The sequence below is a fragment of the Peromyscus maniculatus genome, chromosome 2, assembly GCF_049852395.1.
Source record: "Peromyscus maniculatus bairdii isolate BWxNUB_F1_BW_parent chromosome 2, HU_Pman_BW_mat_3.1, whole genome shotgun sequence".
Lineage (NCBI taxonomy): Eukaryota > Metazoa > Chordata > Mammalia > Rodentia > Cricetidae > Peromyscus > Peromyscus maniculatus.
This window is the reverse complement of record NC_134853.1, coordinates 140422751-140448026: the sequence shown is the minus strand read 5'-3', so window position 1 is coordinate 140448026 and position 25276 is coordinate 140422751. Positions and strand designations below refer to the sequence as shown.

General features: G+C 42.9%; 1 protein-coding gene and 1 non-coding gene across 2 annotated transcripts in view; both read left to right on the top strand.

The window, feature by feature from the left end:
• The window catches only part of Zmpste24 (zinc metallopeptidase STE24), a 42382-nt gene that overhangs the window by 9779 nt on the left and 7327 nt on the right, over positions 1–25276 (top strand). Inside the window, exons 4-8 of the mRNA XM_042271819.2 lie at positions 5475–5591; positions 5947–6099; positions 8138–8279; positions 16016–16200; positions 22619–22723. Of these exons, the coding sequence (XP_042127753.2) occupies positions 5475–5591; positions 5947–6099; positions 8138–8279; positions 16016–16200; positions 22619–22723 (702 nt within the window). The remainder of the gene's footprint in view (positions 1–5474; positions 5592–5946; positions 6100–8137; positions 8280–16015; positions 16201–22618; positions 22724–25276) is intronic.
• Positions 12293–12421, top strand: LOC121827756 (small nucleolar RNA SNORA18). Its single transcript, XR_006070057.1, has one exon. It is a non-coding gene; the product is annotated as a small nucleolar RNA SNORA18 (small nucleolar RNA).

Sequence of the window (25276 nt, the reverse complement as noted above, 5' to 3'; positions counted from 1 at the left end):
TGTAAAAGAAAGCATTTAATTTGGGACTCGCCATTTCAGAGGGTGAATTCGTACCACCATGTCAGGAAACATGGCGGCAGGCAGGCATGGTGCTGGGGCAAGTAGCCGAGAGCTGACATCTGATCCACAAACAGGATACACCTCCTTCAACAAGGCTGCACCTCCTAATCTTTACCAAGCAGTTCCACCAACTAGGGACCAGCATTCAGATATAGGAACCTATGAGGGCCATATTGTTCAGCTACCACAGCTAGTTCCTGTAACTCGAGATTCTAGTGGCTTTTCAGTTTATTTCCCAATCACGTAATAGCTAGTGTGCGTATTTTTAGTTAGCAGGTGACTTTGTTCCACATGGTGAGGCAAGGAGTCAGTTGGTTTTCATTTTATGGGTTTGTCATCCAGGGCCCAGTGACAGTGGGAAGAGCATGCCCTCTTTTTAACCCCTGTAATGCTAAAGTTATGATATTGTACATTCACATTACACGGTGAAGCAGTCATTTGATCTTATCCGGATGGAAGGAAGCTGGGAAATGTAGTCTTGATTAGGATGCTGCTTCTTAGGAACAAGCCTATGCAATGACAGGGGTACATACCATTCATTTTGTGTAACTCATACTTAGCAGATACTCTGTGGCAGACACAGTAAGCAGACACTTCAAATTAAGACAGAAAGTCTCTGTCTCCTAAAGTGAACTCTCCATCTGTAATGGATGCTGCAGCTCTGCTTCCTGCCTTTGTCCAGGAAGCTGCCAAGTCAGTTACCTCTTTCCTGATTCTTTATTGAAAATCATGGCCCTCCTGTGTGGATAGGTACTCTTGGCTTTAAGTCTGCTCATCCTGTGCCCTTTTCCATGGACCATTTTCTAAAGCAACAGGACTTTGTGTGAGTGTGTGTGTGTGTGTGTGTGTGTGTGTGTGTGTGTGTGTGTGTGTGTGTGTGTAAGTTAGAGGACAACTTGTAGCAGTCAGTTCTCCCATCATATGGGCTCTAGGGCTTGAACTGAGCCAGTCAGGTTTGTTGGCAAGTGTCTTTACCCACTGAGTCGTCTTGCAGACGCGGAGTAGCATGCAAGTAGGTGTACTTTGTTGAATGAGTAAACATAACTTCTGCATGTGCCAATAGGAAATTCTCATCTCCCACCATGTAAGTCAGTGCAGCCCATATGCACATGTGTGTGGGGACATCTACTGGGGCCTGGGCAACTAATGGCTGCTCTCCCCTCTAGCCCTGACAAAGGAAAATGACTGTCTCTCTCAGCAGCCATCAGCGGCCATTAGCTCCTCAGCTAGGGGTGAGTCTTCATCTTAATGGGCTATTTTATGTAACGTCCTGAGGTATGAGTTTTGTATTTAATAATGACTCAGGGTTCTTTTCCTATTGGTTTATATAGCTAGGCCTTTGTTCTTTTATGGCTGCATGATACTGGAGTCTTCACCTTGTGTGGTTCTGGTATAAACAAATCAAGGTACCACAGTTCAGTTGTGGCACCAGCCCTTCAACACTGGGGCTCAGATTTCAGTTACCATGTGTGTTATGTGAATAGTTACATAAACTGCGGCTCACGATGTAAGCACTAATTAGGACCAGTCATGTTAATATTTTCATCAATCTAAGTGATTGGTTGCTGCACATCTGTTACTCAGTTATTCAGAGCGTGATGCCTCATTCTCTTCCAGCTAAAAACGCAAACACATTTATAAAAATGGGTTGTTGATCTGGGTCCAGTGGTGCATGTCTGTGGCCTCAGTTACATGGAAGGCTGAGGCTGGAGAATCACTTGAGTCCAGGCATTCAAGACAAGACTGGACAGCAGTCATATGGGGTGTGTGTGTGTGTGTGTGTGTGTGTGTCTGTCTGTCTGTCTGTGTCTGTGTGTCCGTGTGTGTCAGACAGACAGACAGGCAGAGAGAGACAGGGATCTAGATTGGCTGACCAAAAGGAAAGTGCAACAAGAAGTGAAAACTGATGACACTGAAAGAGCGCCAGCGCTGTTACTGTCAGAAGAACTGTATGGCGGCAGCCTGGGTGACATAAAGGAAGGCCTGTGTGTGATGAAAGCATGGAGATACCCCAGACTAGTGATACTCTGAAGCCCCTCACGTAGGAGGACCTTGAGGGATATTTCACATTGAAGTTCAAAGGATAAAACATTAAAAAGTTGATCTCACCTTGACTGATGGCATCTCTCCAGGGGGAGCTGGTCATGCATAAGGAGATGCAGAAGGAGAAGCTAAGCACTGTTTAAATTCCCTTAAAGTCATTGAAAAAGAAACTAAAAGAGAAGCTGCTCCTGAGTGTTTCATTTTATTTTATGTGCATTGGGCTTTCCTTGCATGTATGTGTGTGCGAGGGTGTCAGATCTCCTGAGACTGCAGTTACAGTCAGTTGTGAGCTGCCATGTGGGTGTTGGACATTGATCTTGGATCCTCTGAAGAGCAGCTGGTGTTCTAAACCAGTGAGCCATCTCTCCAGCCCCTCTCCAGTGTTTCAAAATAAGAAGATATTAGAACAAAACAAATTAGTTTTATTACTTTCTTCTGCTTCCCTACATATTAAAAGCTGATAGTAATGGAGTTTTCAGTTGTTGACCAATATATTTCAAGATCACAGACAACCATAGGTTTTTTTTTTTGTTTTTTTTTTTAGTTTGTTCATTAAAATTACTTTATAATGCCAGGCTGTTTTTCTAGAGCACCCAGGTTGGATTTCCAGCACCCACATGGCAGCTCACAACTGTAACTCCAGTTCCAGGGGATCTCATACCCTTTTCTGGACTTTTCAGGTACCAGACACACACATAGCGCACAAACATATATTCAGGCAAAACTCTCATATACATAAAAGAATTTTTTAAATTATTTCATATATTTTATTCAATGGAAAAATCATAAAAAACATAAAGCAGTAGTAACTAAGTCATGAGTGTCATCCTTAGTCATAACTAAAGAAGAATATTATTATTGTCCTGGAGATGAGCCTTTTTCTTGTTTGTTGGTTTTTCTTTTTTTTTCTTTTTATTTATTTATGTTTATGACTATTTTGTCTGCATATATGTCTGAATACCAGAAGAGAGCATTGGATCCCATGGGACTACAATTACAGACAGTTGTAAGCCACCATATGGTTGCTGGGAATTGAACTCAAGACCTCTGGAAGAATAACCAGTGCTCTTAACCACTGAGCCATCTCTCCAGCCCATGTTTCTTGTTTTTTTTCAAGACAGGGTTTCTCTGTATAGTGTTGAATGTCCTAGAACTTGCTCTTGCTCTGTAGCCCAGGCTGGCCTCAAACTCAGAGATCCACCTGCCTCTGCCTCCTGAGTTCTGGGATTACAGGAGTTCACCACCATTCCTGGTCTAGGTGTTACCTTTGTACATATTATCCTTGTATATATGTTCTGCATTTATAAAAAAAAAAACTGAAATAATGCATTCCAAAATGTGGTTTTCCTCTCCTGAGAAAACTCAACAATGCACGGGAACGTCTTGTGTAATTAAAAATATTTTCTATATTTAAAAACGAAGCCAGGTATAATGGCTTACAGCATGTGCGTTTATACCTATAATCCCAGCACAGAATAGACTGAGGCAGGAGGATTGTGAATTTGGGTATATAGGATCCCCTGTCTCAAAAAAAGAAAAGAAGGAGAGGAAGAGGAGGAGGAGGAGGAGGAGTTGGAGAATCACAGCTCACTCTGGGTGTGGGCAGCGTGTTTGTTGGCAGAACTTCCCTGTCCCAAACTCCCAGCAAAGAAGCTCCCAGCTAGTGTCCTATTTCTGTGCAGGAAGATAAGGCCTGGTCTTTCTCAGCAAGTGACAGACCTCCTTGACTCAGAATACATGGAGTGCTTGCTGCTCCATGTCACGAATAGACGGGTTGGGCTGAGTCGCTTCTCGTCACGTACAGTATTCATAATGCTCTCTGTCCTAGAGCCCTTGAGCACTAACAGAGGGACAGCCTGGATCTTGCTGCCTTCTAGAAGCAATGTTTTTCCTCATCACCCAGCTTCCTGGAAGGTCTTCTCTCTGGGTAGGTTTGGAAACTGAGGAAAGCTGCCGCTGTCTGTATACTCTGCAGGTTTCTCCTGGCGTGACTTTCCCGCCACACTGCCTTTCTCAGGGGAATGAGTTCTTTAACGCCATTCCTTTCCCAAGTTCTAGCTCTGGAACTTTCATACTGGAGTATGAAAATTAGAAAAGAGAAATGGGAAAAAATTAGAAGAAAGTAAAGGGAAATTTTTGGCTTTTGATCTAACAGTTTTTAAAAGGTGATTAATTATTGGGGATAATTTTCTCTATTGAAATTTGGCTTTTTATAAAAACTTGAGTACACTATGCCTGGTCTAGCTGCTCCCTCCCTCCCTCCCTCCCTCCCTCCCTCCCTCCCTCCTTCCCTCCCTCCCTCCCTCCCTTTCTTCCTCCATCCATCTTGGGGTTTCTATTGCTGGGAAGAGAAACCATGACCACAACAACTCTTATAAAGGAAAATATTTAACTGGGTGGCTTGCAGTTTCAGAGATTTAGTCCATTGTCATGGTGGGACATGGTGGCATGAAGGTAGACATGGTGCTGGAGAGGGAGCTGAGAGTCCTACATCTTGATCTGCAGGCAACAGGAAGTGAACTGAGACACTGGATGTGGTTTAAGCATTTATGGGACCTCAATGCCCACCCCAACAGTGACATACTTCTTCCAACAAGGCCATACTTACTCCAACCAAACCACGCCTCCTAATAGTGCCACTCCCTAGGAGCTTATGGGGACCAGTTACATTCAAACTACCACACCTACCTACCTTTCCTCTTTGCCCCGTCCTTCCCTGAAACAGGTTCTCACTGTATCACCTCAGCTGACTTAAGACTCAAATCTGCCTGCTGTTTCTGTCTCCCAGTGATTGCCAAGCCTGCTTTCTGTTCTGTTCTACGAGTCAACCGAGTCCAGCCAGGCCAATCATCTTGTCATCACACACATTTTAGATGCTCTTTCTCTCTCTACTCTTTTGTAAATTACTTGAAATTTCTTCTTTTAAATGTCATTTCTCCCCCTTAAAGTCGCACCAACTCTTTAGATGTTTCTTGAATTCAGCTAAGCGTGGTGGCTCACACCTTTATTCCCAACCCTGGGGAGGCAGAGGCAGTTGGATCTTTGTGAGTTTGAAGCTATCCTGGTCTTCATAGTCAGATACCGAGTCCCAGGCCAGCCAGAGCTATATAGTGAGACTCTGCCTCAAAACAAACACACAACAATACCAAGAATAAATTTTCCTTGAATCCAACTAGCATATGTTGCTTTCTCTTCTGAATACTACCAACCATTGTGTCCCTGTGACTTAAGGCAGCTTACAAGTCATGCCTCTTCTTCCAGGTAAACATTTTCCAAGGGCAGGATGCTCTTACAGGCCTGTTCCCCACAGGATCAATAAGCACTCAATGCATACTTGCTGACTTATAAAAAATGTTTTTTCTTGTGCTCAGATCATTCAGTCTTTGGTGTTCCTTCTGTTGGCCACACTCTACAGTGCACTGACTGGCTTGCCATGGAGCATCTATAATACTTTTGTGATAGAAGAAAAGCACGGCTTCAATCACCAGGTATAATAGAAATTATCAGGGCTTTTAATATGAAGATTTTCTGTGTGTTAGTCCTACGCTGGCAGTAATTTAAGTATAGTTTGCTAGTTAGAGCATGAATCAACTGAGGAAAAGAAACCACAGATATGGTAGATCTTAGTTTAAGGTCTTGATAGAAATTGAACGCAAAATCTTTTCAGCTAACATTAATTATGTTATTTTAAACTATGCAAGACTTCTGCTTGTTGTCCTAGGCTGCCCAGTGTCCTCTAACACAGCCTCACTGCATGCTGATCTTAAAACTGCTTGACTGGGGTCCTTTGTGTTCACTTACAGCTGCTGTTCGGTTAGTAATGGTAATATTTTCTTCTTTCAGACTTTGGAGTTTTTTATGAAAGACACAATCAAAAAATTTATTGTGACTCAATGTATTTTATTGCCTGTGTCTTCTCTTCTGCTTTACATTATTAAAATTGGAGGTGATTACTTTTTTATTTATGCCTGGCTATTCACATTAGTTGTTTCTCTGGTAAGTAAACTCTTTATTTTATTCATTTATTTGAGAATTTCATATATGAGTTGTCTTAGGGTTTCAGTTGCTGTGAAGAGACACCATGACCATGGCAACTCTTATAAAGGAAACCATTTTATTAGGTGGCTCACTTACAGTTCAGAGGTTTAGACCATTGGTGGGACATGATGGTGTGTGGGTAGACATGATGCTAGAGAGGTAGCTGAGAGTTCTACATCTTGTGCAGGCAACAGGAAGTGGTCTGAAACACTGGGCGTGACTTGAGCATATATGAGACCTCAGAGCCCACCCCTACAGTGGCTCACTTCCTCCACAAGGCCAATACCTACTCCAACAAAGCCATACCTCCTAATAGTGCTACTCCCTAGGGGGTTATGGGAGCCAATTACATTCAAACTACCAAAGCATATTATATTGACATTGTTTTCTCCCTCCCTCTCCTCCAGTTCTTCCTCAGTCCCTCCTACTTCTCAAACTCATGGCCTCTTATTCTTTAATTATTTCATTTTCTTCTGCAAAAATTCCTTATGAGATTACTAGGATTTCGTTTTCATTGCCATGTAAGTAGTTCCTAAAAAAAGGTCACAGTGTAACCAACTGCCCATATATATTTTCTCGCAGTTCCTGCTTTGGGATATAAAAATAGAACTGATCAACCGTAGATTTGCTTCTCTTTGTGCTGACTCTTACAGTTGCCAGAAGCTAGTTGCTGGTCACTTAAGGATCTGACTACTAGGCAACTGAGACTGTACACTTGTAAGTTTGACCAGAATGGATGACTGTTGACTTACATATCCCTCCACCATCCTCCAGTGCCTAAAAAGCCTTAATGTTTTGAAGAGAAAATAGATTTATGACAGACAAGAGATACATAAACATTTATGACAGGTAAACAAGCATAGAGCTGAGGCTGTAGCTTAGTTGATAGAGTGTTTGTCTAGCATGCGCAAGGCCCTAGGCTCAACCCCTGTACTTTATAAAGCAGGTATGATAGTGCTCATGGGAGGTGAAGACAGGAGGTTCAAGGCCATCCTCAGCTATATATGGAGGCCAGCCTAGGGTAGAGACCCTGTCTCCAAAAAAAGCTTAGGCTTTCCTTTCCTGGCTTTCTTCTGCCCTCCCCTCCCTGCTCTTCCTTCTTTTATATTCCTTTCCTCCTGTCTTTAATTTATTTAATTGTTTTGTTGTTGTTTTAAAGAAGCACCTTGCTCTTCCATTCAGGCTGACCCCAGGGTTCCTGTGCAGTCTAGACTGGCACCAAACTCCTGGCGGTCCTCCTGCTCCCGGCCTGCTCGGGGCTTAGACTACAGGCGCACACCACTCTGCTGCTGCTGCTTTGCTTTGCCCTTCTCTGCTCCTCCCCTTTCTCCTTTACCCACGCTCCTCCCTTTCCATCTTTCTTTCCTTTCTCCTTTCTCTTCCCAACCTCCACCTCCTGTCCTTCCCTTCCTCCCTCCTTCCTCTTCTTCTCACCCCCACTTTTCCCCTCGTACGCCCCCTTTTTCTTCTCTTTCTCATATTCTAAACTGATTCCCTGCACAGGCACCAAATCATACAGTCAAGTGGTGTGTTCACAGGCCTAGAAAAGACCGTCGTCTATCAGTTCTTGTCTCCACTGGCGATGAGGGCTGTTTCCATCTGTTTCTTACTTTACCTCTCGCTAGTGGGATCAAGATCAGAAGATAGGCTAGCTGGATTTACACAGACCTAGTAGGACAAACTGAAGTAAGAGCAAAGAGCTGAGGAAATACTCCGGAAGTGCCATTTCCAGCAGAGTAAAGAAGAGTGTGTATTATAACTGCCTTACAGTGCCAGGAATCCCCCAGGAAGGGCTATTGATCGACCCCAGAGCTCCTCGTCAGGGTTGGTAGCATTGTTTTCTAAAATTAAGTTCACTTGCTTAATGTTATCACACAGCTACTTTGATTTAATTTCCTAAACAGACACTGCCCCAGGTGTTGGTTGGATGAACATATTTGTATCACATAATTGAATGTTTTAATAATGAGCAGTTTTTCTATTACTTGCTTTTCAGGTTCTGGTCACAATTTATGCTGATTACATTGCCCCTTTGTTTGACAAATTCACACCTCTTCCTGAGGGAAAGCTTAAACAGGAAATTGAAGTGATGGCAAAGAGTATTGACTTTCCTCTGACTAAGGTGTACGTTGTTGAAGGTAAGGCTACCTGGACGTGAGAAGGGTTTAGTAACTGCTTTGTTTTGAGCGCTTTATTCTTAAATAAGTCTTTATTGTTTGTTTTAAATTTGTTACTTAAAAACAGGGTAAGATTTTACATTTGGCTTTTTAAGCTTTATAGGAACTGAAGCAGAGAGACGCTCAGCAGTTAGGAACCCTGGATGTTCTTCCAGGGGGGCCAAGTTTGGTTTCCAGTGCCTACACAGTGGCTCACAACTGCCTGTAACGTAAAGTTTAAAAATAAAATAAAAATAAAGAAAAAGAAGGCTTATAGGAACTTAGGACAGTTTCCAGGAGAGAAACTGGTAGCCTGATGCCAAATCCTGTTTCTGTCTACAACTCTGCTTGGTCAGCTATACAGTGCTGTTCTTAACCTTTGGCCAAAGCCTTTTTACAGTCTCGTTCTGTGTTGTATGATAGACTGACCACTCACCCCACTGTCTGCCTGGCCCCTTTGGGTAATTGAGTTGGATCTTGAATGATCAGCTAGCTGTATAGCACTAGTTTAGGGACTCCAAAACAAAACCAGTGTGGTTGATTTTGTTTCCTCTAGCAGAACATCAGTGCTCCAGAGGGCTCTGACCTGTGGTACCGTCAGGCACCTCATGTTAGTTAGACAGCTTTTCTGATTGCCTGGGAGAATTAGGCCACCTATTAGCTTTCATAAGACTGCTTAAATTTTGCCAGGTGGTGGTGGTGGCAACAGCACACACTTTTAATCCCAGCACTCAGGAGGCAGAGGAAGGGGGATCGTTGAGTTCAAGGCCAGCCTGGGCTACACAGAGTGAGTCCCAGGACAGCCAGGGCTATACAGAGAAACCCTGTCTCAAAAAAAAAAAAAAAACACCGGTGAAGTGAGGGGAGGGGAGACTGTTTAAGTTTCAAGGAAGCCTACCAAGTTTAGAGGAAAACTGTTGTGTGTGTGTGTGTGTCAGAATCTATAATTAAATAAATATAGCTGATTCTGCCTCAGCTAGCTATAGGATCTCTCTCTCTCTTTCTCTCTCTCTCTCTCTCTCTCTCTCTCTTTCTCTCTAGTTATCAGATCTTAAACAAATCACTTCTCTAGCTTTCAACATTGCTTCCTCTGAACTGTAGTTCTCTGTAAAACAAAAACAAAAATAAGCTATTCACTGTTCAGAGCTTTGTGGCCTACATTGTCTCCTTCGCATGTTCCGTACTGTATGGCAGAAGCAGCCACAGACAGGGCATGAGCATGTGAGCCTGGCTCTGTTCCGGTAAGACTACATGCAAACAAGCAACACTTGGATGTGGTCTGAAGCCATAGTTTCTGGTGCCTACTGTAAACTAAAACACCACCAGTGAGAAGCAACTGCAGGGTGAAGGGGGAGCTAAGACGACTGTAAGTAGAGCAAGCAGTCAGCAGAGTGCAGCGCCCTGACAGGCCTCCCTCTGTCAATCAGGGTGAAGAGTTTGACCTCAGAATTACTGTACAGTTGAGGCTGACCTTGAACTCCTGATCCTCCTGCCTCTACTTACCTACTTCTGGGATTACAGTGTGAGTCACCACACACACACAGCCGGGGGGACTATTTCGGGCTTCCGTGTGGAGAATGTGTTACAGGGCGAGGCAAGAATGGAAGCAGAGAGAGCAGGTAGGAGGTAGTCAGGTTAGAAATGATGGGTGGTTTTTGTTGTTTCTTTGTTTGTTTTGTTATAGACTGGAGTAGTAGTTGATGAAGAGAAACAGGGAACGGTGATGCCATTTGCTGATAGATTACATATAGAGATAAGGAAGAGACCTTAAGGATCGCAAACAGCCTGGAGTTGATATGGACAGCAGTAAAGATGGCGGCTTGTTGAGAGGGAAGAGAATTAGAAGAAGAGCAAGTTTGTAAGGAATTAGAGTTCTCATGTCTGTGTTAGTATTGAAATACCTTTACACATCATCTTAGTCACAGCTCTGCAACCAGTGGGCTAATTTAAGTAGAAGAATGTCTTTCTCTCTTTTTTAAATGTAAAAGTGATGCTTTTAATCCCTGAATTATTATGAAACATTTAATATGCATTGGGTATTTTTCTAGAACATGTGTAAAACATTCCAGATGATAGATAAAATAAATTTTTAGTATGTTTTCTACTAAATTTTTTCAAGGGAAAGAAAAACAGCATTAATCTAGAAGCATCTGTTGTTTATGGGGATCTCTAGGTTCAGTTTTAAAAATCAGCTCCTTTTTAAGTATAGTTTGTATTTACTTGGAGTTTGCACTGAAGTACAAGAAATATGATTTTAAGAGGCAAAGAATTCCGAGAATAGCATGTTTGTAGTGCAAATCCCCTTTACACCCCAGAAACTGTGATTTTCTGTCATTCTTCTTGAAGTGAGTGTGAGCACAAATTGCAAATCTACCTAGAACTTGCTTAAACTATCATGGGAAGAATTTCTTATTAAGAGCTACAAAAGCTCTAAAAAGCTGTTTGCTGGCCTTGGAAAATGAACTCTTAAATGTGTGGCTTTGAGTTCAGACTCCTGGGATAGAGCCAGCGTGGGGAGGTTACTGCTGTTGCCACTGCAGAGTCCTGTATGCAAGGCTTATATAATTCACCCTCGTTGATAGAGGGCTTGCCTTGTAAGCATGAGGACCTGAGTTTGAGCTCCAGATCAAGTACAACTGCCTCGTGTCGTGGTACTCAGTGTGTTCCCAGTGCTGTGAAGGTGGAGACCAGAGGACACTGGGGCTCACTGGCCAGCCCCTCTTGCATAATGGTGAGCTTCATGCCAATAAGAAGCTCTACCTCAAAGGAAATGGATGGCACTTGTGAGGATAACACCTGAGATTGTTCTGCGGCCTCTACATATGCGCACACACACACACACACACACACACACACACATATATGTATGTATGTATATGTATACACACACACATGTGCACACATATGTGCGCCTACACACACAAACATACATACACATTTTTTTTTAAAGTAGCAGGGCTTAGAGAGGTGGCTTAGCAGTTAAGAGCACTTGTTGCTCTTCCAGAGGATCCAAAGTCAATTCCCAGCACCTACATGGTGACTCACAACTGTCTATAACTTCAGTTCCAAGGAATCTGACACCCTGTTCTTGCCTCTTAGGCACCAGGCAGACACATGGTGCACACCCATACATATAAACCAAAAATAAATTTAAATAGGGTTGTTTTGCTTTGTTTTAAAGTAGAGCCCTAACTAACGTCTGTCGTTGGCAGCTACAGAATGAATTCTTGACTGCTTTCCTTCTGTGTGTGGTTCTCTTGACTGTTCGGAGTTCCCAGGGCTGCACCTCACCCACTAAGCTGGTGCATGGGGCTAGTTGCAGGAATTGCTGAGGAAGCAAATACCTGGCTTTTAGGTTTCCCAAATGAGAAACAGTCTCACACAAGACCTTCAGTGTGTGAAATTCCCTGGACACTGCAAGGACATTCCAGTAACAGATGGAAAAAGCACAGATAGAAATACAAACATCTAGGGCTGGAGCGGTGGCTCAGCAGCTAAGAGCACTGGCTGTTCCCGAGGCCCGGAGTTAGAGCCCAGCACCCATATGGGGTGGCTCACAACCACCTGTAACTTTAGATCCCTGCCCTCTGCTGGCCTCTGCAGGCACTCACACACACACATACACATACATATTTTTTTCTTAATCTTAAAAAACAACAAATAAGAAAGAAAGATGGCTCCGTGAATAAAGGACTTTCTACCAAGCCCGAGGACTGAACTCATTTCCTAGAACTTGCATAGTAGGGAGAACCAACCTACAAATGGTCCTGTGACCTCCATACACGAGCCATGGAGCATTCATAAATACACACAAAAAAATAAATAAACAGGAAGCTGGAGAGTTGGATCAGCATTTAAAAGTGTTTGCTTTGAAATCATGAAGAGTAGAGTTTGGACACCTGTATCTGCAGCTCCAAGGCTTTGATACCTTCATCTGGTCTCCAAACCCCACCACCCCCAATTAAAATTTAAAATTCCTTAACAAATACAAGCAAGTTGAGATCTGTCCTGAGGCTTCCTTCTCCTGTAGCTACACATTGTTGGAAACCCCTCATATGGTAATTGGTTTTACATTACACACAGGGCTAGTTCCTAGGTCTGTGGGAAAGGACTTCAGGACAGCTAATAGAACGCATGAAAGCCCTAATCATCCGGAGTAACAGCTTATAAATGAGCATGAGCTGGACTTGATCATGTTCAGAGGAGCTAACTGCATGGAGCAGGCAGAACCATCTAACCTAAAAGCGATTCCAAAGGAAACTGCTTAAAGTGAGATTCCAAAGATCTTAGATGGGAATTTTAAAGTTTTGTCCATATGTCCGTGATTCATTTAGAGACAGACGTTGTCCAGGGAGGCCGAAACGGTACCAGGTTTGTTCTTTGTTTTGTTTTGTTTTTTTTAAGGGCTGTCTTAAAGAGAAATCTTGAATTTAAGTTTAGGAGAAACTAAGGCGGCCTTGTTGGGCAAAAGAAGAAATCACAACTTGAGAGTTTCTTTTTTAAAATTTTTTATGGGTTGTTTTGGTTTTTTTTAGGTTTACTTATTTTTATTTCATGTGTATGAATGTTTTGTTCAAATATCTGTTCACTATGTGTGTACCTGGTGCCCTAGAAGTCAGAAGAGGGCATTGGATCCCTGAATCCATTGGAACTGTAGTTATAGATGGTTGTGAGTAACCCTGGGGATACTGGGAATTGACCCTTGGTCCTCTGCAACACGTGCTCCTAACCACTGAGCAATCTCTCCAGCCCCATGAGTTTCCTTAATAAAAATGTATTTGTTTTGAATAATTGTATTATACTTAAACTCTTTAGGTTGGAAAAGTCAGCATACATTTTTGGCTTAGAATTTAGTGTTTTCTATAGAGGGAATAAAATTTAAATTAAATTTAGCAATTAAAAAAATAGAATTAACAAATATATCTGTAGACTTCCTGTGTAGACATGTCATACAAGCAGCTGCATGTACAAGCCTAGGATTTCAGAGGGAAGCTGGTCCTTGGAACATAGGTTTGGAAGTCTCTGGCACATGGCTGGTGTTTAAGGCCAAAGATGAGGGCAACACCAGGCTCAGAGTTGGCAGGGAGGAACGGACAGCAGTAAGTAAGGCTAAGGTGTTCCGGGAGGGTGTATGGGTACTGCCCAAAGTCCAGTGGAGAGCAGAGTGTGAAGACAGCAGGTGTGCTACCTTTCATTCACACTGAATTTTTATTCCCAGAGTTCTCAATGCATTACTTCACTGTCTTACTGGTATAATTAATCCAGTCAATAAACAAGCACTATTAAATATAAACTACTTGCTAGGCACAGTAGTACAAAAAGTTTACAGAAACTCCTAAACTTTAATTATATACAGATTCCCTGGAAAGCTTGTTAAAGACAGGTTCCTGGCTTCCACTCTAGAGACTCTGACTTGGCAGGTGTTCCCAGTGGTTGTGATTTTGATGTGGCTATTCCTTGGACCATACTTGAAGAAGCCTGGACCAATAGGAACTATTGAGACATCAGTTTTATTTGTCTGCATGTGATCTGACCACCCCCAACGATAGTTTCAGATGGCATCTAAAGAAGTTTTGAACTAATTATGTTACAAGTATGAGATGGGGGCTAGGGAGATGACTTGGTAGAATGCTTGCCTAGGCTCCTTCCTCATCTTAAAAACGGAAGTATGAGGGGCTAGAGAGAGGGCTAGGCAGTTAAATGTGCCTGTTGTTCTTGAAGTGGAACTGAGTTTGGTTCCCAGAATTCATGATGGGTGGCCCACAACAGTAACTCCAACACCAAGAGATCTAATGCCTTCTTCTGGCCTTGTGGGCACCTGTACACACACACACACACACACACACACACACACACACGCACGCACGCACGCACGCACGCACGCACGCACGCACGCACGTGCACAGACACACACATTTAAAAAGAAAATAGTATGAGAATGATAGCAATGTTTGCCACAGTACTGACAAAATAGAAACATATGTTTGTCTCTCTTAACTTCCAGGTAGCTCCACCCAAAAATGATATTACCGTGCAATAAACAATAATGACTACTGCTTATCAAAGCTTTACTGTATTCTAAACATACTGCCAAATATGTCCTATTAGAAATATGAGTAGATGCATGGCTGGGAGGGTGACTTAGTTGATAGAATGCTTGCCTAGCATGCACAAGGCCAATGATTTTATGCCCAGCACCACATAAACCTTCTGTTGTGCCCACACCTGTTAACCCAGCACTTGGAAGGTAGAAGCAGGAGGATCAAAAGTTCATCATAGCACTAGTGAACAGTCTGGGATACATAAACCCCCAGGGAAAAATTTAAAATACATATATTTATCTTTTTAAAAATTATGTGTATATGTGTGTGTCTGATTGTGGGAGATCAGAGGCATCAGACCTCCTTGAGTGGGAGGTACATATGTACGTGTGGTTGTGAGCCACCTGATGTGGTGCTGGGAACTGAATTTGGGTCCTCTGCAAGAACAGTAAATGCTCTGAAATGATAAGCCATCTCCCTGGCCACCTCCACCCCATGGCTTCTCTTGGCCTCTGCCAGCCCCTGCACACAGGTGGCATAAACAAACACACATATGCATAAACAAAAATAAATCTTTTTTAAAAATAGAAAGGAGAGATGGCTCAGCAGTTAAGAACACTGACTGTTCTTCCAGAGGCCCTGGGCTCAATTCCCAGCACCCATATGGCAGCTCACAACTGTTTATAACGTCAGTTGTAAGGGATTTGGTACCCTCACACAGTCATGCATGCAGGCAAAACATCAATGCACACAAAATGGAAATAAATAAATCATTTTTAAAAAGTAGAAATGAGTAGATGCAGAAATCACAATTTCTTTTAAGAAACTTCCAAGTTCTCAAGAGAAATAAATATTTTGTCATTTCTTCATTTAAATGCATTTATGTAAGTAATGTGGGTCTAGGTATGTTATAATATCTTATGAGGTACATATTAGCCTTGCTTCATAAACAGGAAACTAGAGCTTTAAAATGGTTCCTAGATTTTCACAACTGATACATACCAGAGCCAGGATTTGAGCTCAGAGTTGCTCTTAGCCACTTTATTCAACTCACTGCACAATGAAGAACATTTGGAAATTGAAGAAATATGTAAAGAAGAAAGGGATGTCAGCCACAGTTCGGGTACTCTCAGCCTCTGTTGAAAGTATAGGTATGTTTCCTTCCAGTCTCACAGACCCTTTTCTGATGGTAGATGCCTAGAACAGAGACGGATGAATTCCATACTTCTGGGTCCCCGTGAACTGCACTTCCCTATTATGGTGTTTTTTCTCATAGCCTAGGGTTTATGCCTTCCTATCTACATGTACATTTTTTGATAATATGGTAACCTAATGTATGTGGCATTTTGTATTCTTCATGATACTTTGATACTTTTCTTTTGCTAAATTCCATGCAGGTATATACATTTTTTTTTCTGGCTGCTAAAAATTCCATTTCATGGCTTTACCACAATTTAATCATTTCAGTTAGTTATTTAGTCTTAGTGTACGATTGGTACAAACCAGGGGGTGTGAGTGGAGCAGGAGGACAGTCATTCCACTGCTGCTAATGATTTATATTAACACAGTTTTTCTGCAGATATTTAACGGCTTGCACATGTTACTGCCCTTCCATTAGTTCCGAAGGAGCCCAGATGTTTTAATTCTGTTCCGTGCTTTGGACTGTCTTTCCCTTAGGATCTAAGCGCTCTTCCCACAGCAATGCTTACTTTTATGGCTTCTTCAAGAACAAGAGAATAGTTTTGTTTGACACTCTACTAGAGGAATACTCTGTACTAAACAAAGACAAGCAGGAGGAGCCTGGCGTGGAGCCCCGCAATGATGGCGAAGGAGACAGTGAAGAGATCAGAGCTAAAGTGAAAGTGAGTTCTTTTTCCCTCAGAGACCCTGACTCAGTTTTTACACGCCGATTCTTTGACAGATCATAAAATACCAGTTTCTATGCTACAAGTGAAGTTCACAGAGACCACCAAGTATAAATACTGTGGACACTCTGAAGTTCTGCTGTTTGGGAGAAATGATTGCCTTTATCACATGCAAACTACCTTGCAAACCTTCACAAGATGTACATATTGATATTGAAAGATCTTATTTTTTAAGAATCATGTAATAGCTTTACGTGTGTACACACTGGAACAAACCTGGAAATCAGAAGGACGAGTAGTAGGAGTTGATTGTACCGCTGTAGGTCCTGGGGATTGAACTCAGCTAGTCAGGATTGTGACAGTTGTGCACTGTCTATCAGAAAAGACTACTTGGACACAGGTTTTGGTTTGGACTCAGGTTTAAGGCAATAAATGTCTTTGTTAGCTGGCTGGTGACTACACTGAGTGTAATCAGTGTATCCCCATTGTAGTCACAAATCTTTCTTAGGGTGAACTTTTTTTTTTTTCTTTTAAGATTTATTTATTTATTACATATACAGTGTTCGGCCTGCATGTATGCTTGCAGGCCAGAAGAGGGCACCAGATCTCGTTATAGATGGTTGTGAGCCACCATGTGGTTGGTTCCTAGGAATTGAACTCAGACCTCTGAAAAAGCATCCAGTGCTCTTAACCTCTGAGCCATCTCTCCAACCCCCCTAGGATGAACTTTTAAGCACAAAAACCATACCCTGAGTTGACATGTTAACAAGAACAGTTAGCCAAAAGCAGAACTATAGAAGCTAAAAAGGAAGGTTAGTACAGAACTATGGACTTTGATGGATAGATCTTTGTTTTCATTTTGGCAGGTGGTGCTGCCTACATGCTGAGTTTTACAGCCTGAATGGTACTTCCATCATGGAGTCAGTTGTGCTGAGGTCTCAGGGCCTGCTACAGCAATCACCTTTATCTGATGCATCTCATTGGCCCATATTCCTTTTATGTTTATGATCAAAGCATTTCTACAGGCAAAATAAGAAGAGGAACATTTACTCCTTGGTATAATTGAGACATAGCAGTTAATAGACTTTACTTTGGCAGTGGACAGAGTGGAGACTTGGTCCTGTCATCTAGTCACTCAGGCTCCTTGGGTGCATTATATGATTGAATCAGTTTATCTGTTTTTAACACTTCTTTATGAAATATCTGCTCTGTACTAAACTGCTTTGCTTGGCATTAAATACCAAAGTAGCCTGGAATGATAGTTCACACCTTTAATTCCCAACACCCAGGAGGCAGAGGCAAGTGCTTTGAAGCTTAAACTGGTCAACAGAGCAAGTGATAGGGCTGTCTAAAAGTATACAAAAGAGCTGGGCCGTGGTGGCACACGTCTTTAATCCCAGCACTCAGGCGGCAGAGGCAGGCGGATCTCTGTGAGTTCAAGGCCAGCCTGTCTACAAAGCAAGTGCCAGGACAGCCAAGGCTAGGCTATATGGAGAAACCCTGTTTACAAACAAACAAACAAAGAAACAACAGCAACAAGTAGAGACTGGGTGGGGGGGTGGGGGGGTGGGGGGGGTGGGGAGCAGTTGGTAAAGTGCTTGCCTTACATGCATAAAGCCTAAATTCCATGCAAAGCATCGAATAAACCAGTCCTGATGGCTCACTCCTACAGTCCCAGCATTCAGGAGGCAAAGGCAGGAGGGCCAGAAGTTCAAGCTCATTTTTACTTCTATATTATAAGTTCAAGGTCAGCCTGGCATATTTGAGGTGCTGTCTCAAGATTGAAAAAAAAAAAATTTATTTGAAGAGAAGTCTGATCTTTATAAACTTAGAATGTGAATGAGGTGATCAGACAGACAACCTTTATAAACTTAGAGTGTGAAGGGGGTGGTCAGATAGACATCCTGACACAAGATACAGAGGAGTGTACGAGAAGGCATTTCTTTTCCTTTTTACCTTGTACACACTTGTGTGAGTGACATGTGCGCATGCCATACACAGCACGTGTCTGTGGAGTCAGTTCTCTACTTCCACTGTTTCGTGAGTTCCAAGGATCAAACTCAGGTCTCCAGACTTGTTGGCAAAGACCTTTACCCATCGAGTCATCTCGCCAGTCCAAGAAAACTTCCTGTTTTGTTGTTATTGTTGTTTGTTTGTTTGTTTGTTTGTTTTTGAGACAGGATCTCTATGTGTAGCCCTGAAGTCCTAGAACTCGCTATGTAGTGCAGTTTGGCCTCAGACTCAGAGACCCACCTGTCTCTACCTCCCGAGTGCTGGGATTAAAAGAGTCTTGAACCCCCCCCCCCCACACACACACACACACAAAGGTGTGTGCCATGAGCCCAACCCCAAGAAAAACTTCTGAGAGTCTAAAAACATTGCTGGATAAGATCAGCTAATGCTGACTAGTAAAATTGAAAATACTAAGAATAAATGAATGAGGAGGGATGATAGCAAGAAATAATAGTAATCTTCATAAACAATTCCCAGTATTTATGTGTGGGGTGGAATGTGCTCTTGGTGTGGTGTCATGTGAGATGATTTTAGACCCCTGTCCACTTACCAGCTGCATGACTGAGCAAGTAAGTTAAGGTTCCTGAACGTCTTATTCCTTGAGGCAGAGGAGAGGCTGGCAGGATTTCCCAACCTTGCACTACTGGACCGGATAGTCTCTTGTGATGTTTGGCAGCATCGTTGGCCTGTCCCCACTAGAGACCAGTGACACACTCACATATTACAACCAAAATGGTCTCCAGATATTATTAGATATTCTTGGATGGGAGTGGAATAGAGTCAGAATGATGCAAGATCACTCATGAGGGCTGGAGAGATGGCTTAAGAGCACTGGCTGTTCTTCCAGAGGTCCTGAGTTCAATTCCCAGTAACCACATGGTAGCGCACAGCCACCTGTAATGAGATCTGGCGCCCTCTTCTGGCCTGCAGGCAAACATGCAGGCAGAGCACTATCCATAATAAATTCAAAACAAAAAAAAACTTAAAAAAAAAAAAGATCACTCATGAATGGGAAGTGTTGGAGTAAAGTGCTCACCTTTTAGAGTCGTGAGATGAAATGAAACAACTCCTGTAAAATCTCTTGTGCTTTTCCTTTTAAGTTCTGGAAAATAGTGAATGTCATTTGAGTATTAGTTTTGGCTTTTAAAGGGATGATCTAATTAGGTGCCTGTTCCTGTTATGAAGATATGGATGAGACCATTTCTGTGTAAGGATTACATAGTATGATAGAGGGGCTAATGCCTTTGGATTTCTAGAGGATTTATTTTCAATTATGTGTATGAGTGTGTGGGTAGGTAAGTGCATGTGAATGCAGGTGTCAGTGGAGACCAGAAAAGGTGTGTCTGGGTCCCTGGAGCTGGAGTTAAAGGTAATTGTGAGCTATGGCACATGGGTGTTGGGAACCAAATCCAGATTCTCTGGAAGAGCAGGAGGCACTCTTAACTCCTAAGTCACCTGTGGTTTTTGTTGGTTTTATTAGATTTATTCATTTGTGTGTGTGTTTGTGTATGTGTGTGTTTATGTATGTTCCTGCATGTATGAATGTGTACCACGTGTATGCTTGGTGCCTGCAGAGGTCAGAAGAGCATATCAGATATCCTGGAACTGGGGTTATAGATGATTTTGAGACCCCATGTTGGGAATCAAACCTGAGCCCTCTGCAAGAGCATCAAATGCTTTAACTGATGAGCTATCGCTCCAACCTTTTTTTTTTTTTTACTTTAAGACAGAGTCTTGTGCGGCTGGGAAGATGTCCCAGTGGATAAGAACATTTGTCTACAAACTTGTGGACCTGAATTCGAATCCCTGGCACCCATGTAAACAGCCAGGTGTGGAGGTATAGAGACAGGCGGATCCTAAGTGCTTAGTGGCAGCCAAAACTGAACTTCCGGTTCAGTTAGAGACCCTGTCTCAAGGCTAAGGTGCACACACTGTGTACACACATACATACATACACACACACACACACACATCACACACCCCCATACACATAAGACCGTGACTTGCTGTGTGTGGCCTATGCTGGCCTGGAACGTATTATGTATACAACTTAAGCTGACTTCAAATTTGGGGCCTTCCTGCTCCAGGCTTCTGAGTGTTGAGAATATAGGTATGAGCTACCACACCTGGCTTTTAATATTTACTTTAAGTGGAATTACCTGCCAACGAGGATATTAGAATAAAAGCCACTTAGGTTTAACCACCTATTATAGGATTCAAAGCTGGGACAAGGACTTAAGGTCATTTCATAGAAAGGAAAACTGAAGGTGAGAAAGGGTGACTCAGTGAGAGTTAACTAGAGAGCCAGCCCTGCAGGTTCAGCAGGGAGCCTGCTTAAGGGGTGTCCAGTGCCGTGTCCATGTGACACTGTCGCTAATTTACACACGGCAAGTGACCCAGGGGTTGCAACGGTGTCACGAACGCAGGCCTTCAGTATTTTTGGAAACAGTTTTATTTGGCTACAAACACAGCTGGTAGCTGGGGTAGCTCAGAGGTAGAATACTTGCCTAGCATGCCATGGGCCTGCAATCAGTCCTCAGCAGTACAAAAGCAAAATACAAATGTTCGAGTCCCCCTTTGAAGTGTGATGAATGGGGTTTGCCACCTTTTGCTGGCTTCTTGAAGAACCTGCTTTTATTTCATCAACTACAGTGTTTATGTATAAATTATATGCCATGATACCTTAGACCTCATCCCAACCTAATAAACCTGTGAGTAGAGGTGACAAGGAGCCCATAGTTTGAAGCATACTGAGGCATATAAGGTATATCTTGAAGAGCTGAAGTAGTGTGGCTTTTTAAAATTTGGGGTCTAGGGTTTTCTTTATTTTGTTGAGGTAGGGTCTTATGTATCCCAAGCTGGCCTCAACTCTTGACCCTCAACCTCAGTCTCCCAGTCTGGGAGGTATGTACCCTTAACTGTACCCATCTTGAATTGAGATGTTACTGCAGATTCTAATAGGTTTATGAGAAGAAGATATGTGAACGAGGCAGAATTTTGACTGGGATGAGCTATCAGATTGAACAGATTGTTTGTTTGTTTGTTTTTCGATACAGGGTTTCTCTGTGTAGTTTTTTGGAGTCTGTCCTGGATTTCGCTCTGTAGACCAGGCTGGCCTGGAACTCACAGAGATCTGCCTGCCTCTGCCTCCTGAGTGCTGGTATTAAAAGCGTGCACCATCACCACCCAGCTATGTTTTCTTATATGTATAAAGCATGCTTATTTGTGTTTGAAATCTGATAATCTCTTTATACAAATTCTTATGGCCCTAATGCTGCTCTTTATTACTTCTCACTCATTGTGCCTTATTTTCTGAAGTATTTGGTGATTTTTATGATAATTTGTCACTGATTAAAAAAAAATTTATACTTGTATGGGTGTTTGACCTGCATGTGTATATGTGTACCACATGCATGCCTGGTGCCTGAAGATACCAGAAGATGGCATCATTTCCTCTGGAACTGGAACTGGATAGTTGTGAGCTACCATGAGGGTGCTAGAGATTGAACCCCTGTCCTCTGGAAGAGCAGCTATCTCTCTAGCCCATTGTGAAGAATCCTGAGGTGTTTATAGAGTACAGGCTTGGAGAAGATTTGCATTTGTCTGTCCTGGTACATGTAAACACACACACACACACACACACACACACACACTTTCTCTTGTGTTCCTTGCACTATGATATAATTTGAATCAGTTTTTATTTTTCTAGTTTTGGTGGTGCTGGGGATTAGCACTCCGGGAAAGCTGTCAAGCAGTCAAGTCACTGTAGTCTGTCATATCCAGTTGACTGCTCCTAACACTGCGGTGCTTTCCATCAGCGTTCCCAGTGACTGTGTGCGTGACTGGTACTTAATCATGCTCATCACGAGGAGTTTCCACATCAGAACAAACTTGAGGATGAAGTTTCTTTTTTTCTTTTTCTTTTTGTTTTTCGAAACAGGGTTTCTCTGTGTAGTTTTAGCACCTGTCCTGGATCTTGCTCTGTAGACCAGGCTGGCCTCAGACTCACAGAGATCTGCCTGGCTCTGCCTCCCGAGTGCTGGGATTAAAGGCGTGTGCCACCGCCGCCCAGCGAGGATGAAGTTTCTAATGAGTTTAGGATGTGGCTGTCAAGTGGTTTCATTATGACTTGTTTAACTCTTTACCTTGTTGATTTATGCTCTTTCCAGGTTTTTTTTCTCCTGATCTAAATTAGTTTGGGGTGTTGAACTTAGTGAAGTCGGAGCCTGCCTTGTTTATAGCTCTGTCTTTGGGGTGCATAGTGAATGCTGTGTTAAACCAAATTTTATACTGAAGTCTGTTTACATTACAATCAATGAAAGGATATTACTGGATCAAGGTTAAAGATATAAATGAATTAAAGGTTAGTAATAGGTTATTTTCTCTTTTTTCTTTGACTCAGAATAAGAAACAAGGATGTAAAAATGAAGAAGTACTGGCTGTACTTGGCCATGAACTGGGACACTGGAAGTTAGGACACACAATAAAAAATATAATCATTAGTCAGGTAAGTTTGGAGTGACAATTGTATTTTGTTTTGTTTCCTTTGAGTCAGGGTCTCATGTAGCCCAGGCTGGCCTGGACCTCGTTGTGTAGCCAAGATGACCCTGAGCTCCTGATCCTCTGCCTTCCTTCACCTTCCATTTTCTGGGATTACAGCTGTGCAGCTCTGGCTCAGTTTCATTTTTATAAAGGAATAGTGAGAAGGGCAGGAAAAGTGAGTGTGGTGGTACCCACCTGTAATCTTAAGTACTCGGGAGACCCAGGCAGAAAGATCGCAGCTTGAGGGGCTGGCAGGATGGCTTAGCGGTTAAAGGCGCTTGCTGCCAAGCCTAAGTTTAACCCCCAGGACTCACATGGTTCAAGGAGAGTTGAACTCCCTCAAGTTGTCCTCTGACCTCCACACCTGCAATGTGGCATGTGTTCTTGTACACACACATGTAATAAACAAGAGAAATACATTAACATTTTTAGAAGCCAAAGGCTACTCTGAGCTATGTAGCAGCTTCCAGGCCAAATTGAGCTACATAGTGAGACTTGGTCTTAAAAAAGAAAAGCCAAGTAAGTAAATAAAAGTGTAAGAGGCCTGAGACATTATATAGTGATGGGGATAAGACATTCATCAAGCCAGGAGTGATGGCACAGGCTTGTAATCCTACCATTCAGGAAGCAGAGGCAGGAGGATCTCAATTTTGAGACCAAGCTGCCTGGCTTCTCATTGTGGGTCTGAGTTTACATGTGGGACCTGAGGCGTTTCTACAGCGTAGGGCTGCTTAGGAATTGAATAACTAGTCCTGGTAGGGTCTGGGGTGCGCAGGGCACGGTGGGAGCATGTCGAGTACCTGTCAGTGTTTGTTGCTGTCACCATCATGGCTGTCACGTCCAGAGTTGCTCAGATACGTGAGCCATGAAGACCAAAAAGGAGCAAGCCTAGATAGGGTGTACATTAAAACGCTTTTGCAGGTTGGTGAGGTGGTCAGTATGTGAAGGTATTTGCCACCAAGGCTGACAGTGTTAGGTTGATCCCCGGGCCCCACCTGGTGGAAGGAGAGAACTGACTCCTGCAGGTTGTCCTTCTGACCTCCAGGGGCTTGCCGTAACACACTGCTGCCTCAGGACTCATACGCATTGTACAAAAATAAATAAGTCATAAATGTAAAAAAACAGATACTGTATTTCTACTTTTAAAAGGTTTTTAAAGAATCTATTATAAAAAATAGATTTATTTTATGACTGTTTACCATGTATAGGTATGTGTGTCTGCATATGAGTATGTGTACTTGAGTGCAGGTGCCCACAGAGGTCGGAGTCATAGGATTCCCTGGAGCTCAGTTAAAGATGGTTATGAGCCATGTGATGTTGGTGCTGGGAACAGAACCCATACAGACAGCCTAAACTAAATCTTGTTGGTGTGTGTGTTTTTAGATAGACTCTCATTTTGTAAACCAAGATGACTTTCAACTTGCAATCCTCCTGCCTCCCAAGTGTTAGAATTACATACGTTTACCATCATGCCATGCTTCACTGAGTTTCAGATGGGTCTCTGTTCCTGAAAGGCCAGCCAGTTCTGGACTGTGTGAGAAGACTCATGAGCCCAGGTTTCCTGTTGCCATGGGTCTTTAGTTGAAACTTAGCTTCTTAGCTTGAAGCTGTGCTGTACAAACACAGCACATAAGGCTTAAATAAATTGAAATTCTAATTCTAACTCAGTGTTTGATCTGTAAGGAAAGTCACTGCCCCTTCTATAAAGGAATGGGTGTGGTGGGGTCAGCCCTACCTCAAGGCAGGGGGCTGGTCCCTAAGGACACATTGGGCACCGAGTAGGAGCCAGGTGCCTCTTCTGATAGAAGGTCGGTGTTCTTTACTGATACACTGACTGTCTGTCACCTGGACCACTAGTCATAAGCACCTTGATCAAGTCCTAGAGTCACTGGAAGCAGGCTAGCCTCACTCTAGTGTGTCTCAGGCCTCTGATCATCCAACCAAACCATTAATTGCCCACTGTCAGCAAATCAGTGTATATGTTCATCTTATATTTGCCCCATAGCCAGTTAGATGTACTATTTAAAGTTCTCTTCATCAAGAATATTTCTCTATGCCAGGCATGGTAGTACACACCTTTAATCCTAGCACTCAGGAAACAGAGGCAGGCAAATCTCTGAGTTCAAGGCCAGCCTGGTCTATAGATCGAGTTCCAGTATAGTCAGAGCTACACAGAGAAACCTTGTCTCAAAAAAGAAAACCAACAACAAAAAGTGTACTTGTGCCAGCGCCTTCCAGGAGCATCCATCCCTGCTTGATAGCACATGCTACAGCTCTCCACTTTGAGCTGGGGCCAGCACAGCCTGTGTCTCAGGCAGGGTTTCTATTGCCATGATAACACCGTGACCAAAAACAACTGTGGAACAACTCTCAGGCCACACTTTATCACTGAGGGTGTCAGGGAAGGAACCTGGAGGCAGGAACTGACGTCGAGGCCATTGAGCAGCAGTTTGCAACCTATGGGGTCATGACCCTTTGAGGATTGCATGTTAGATATCCTGCATAACAGATACTTATA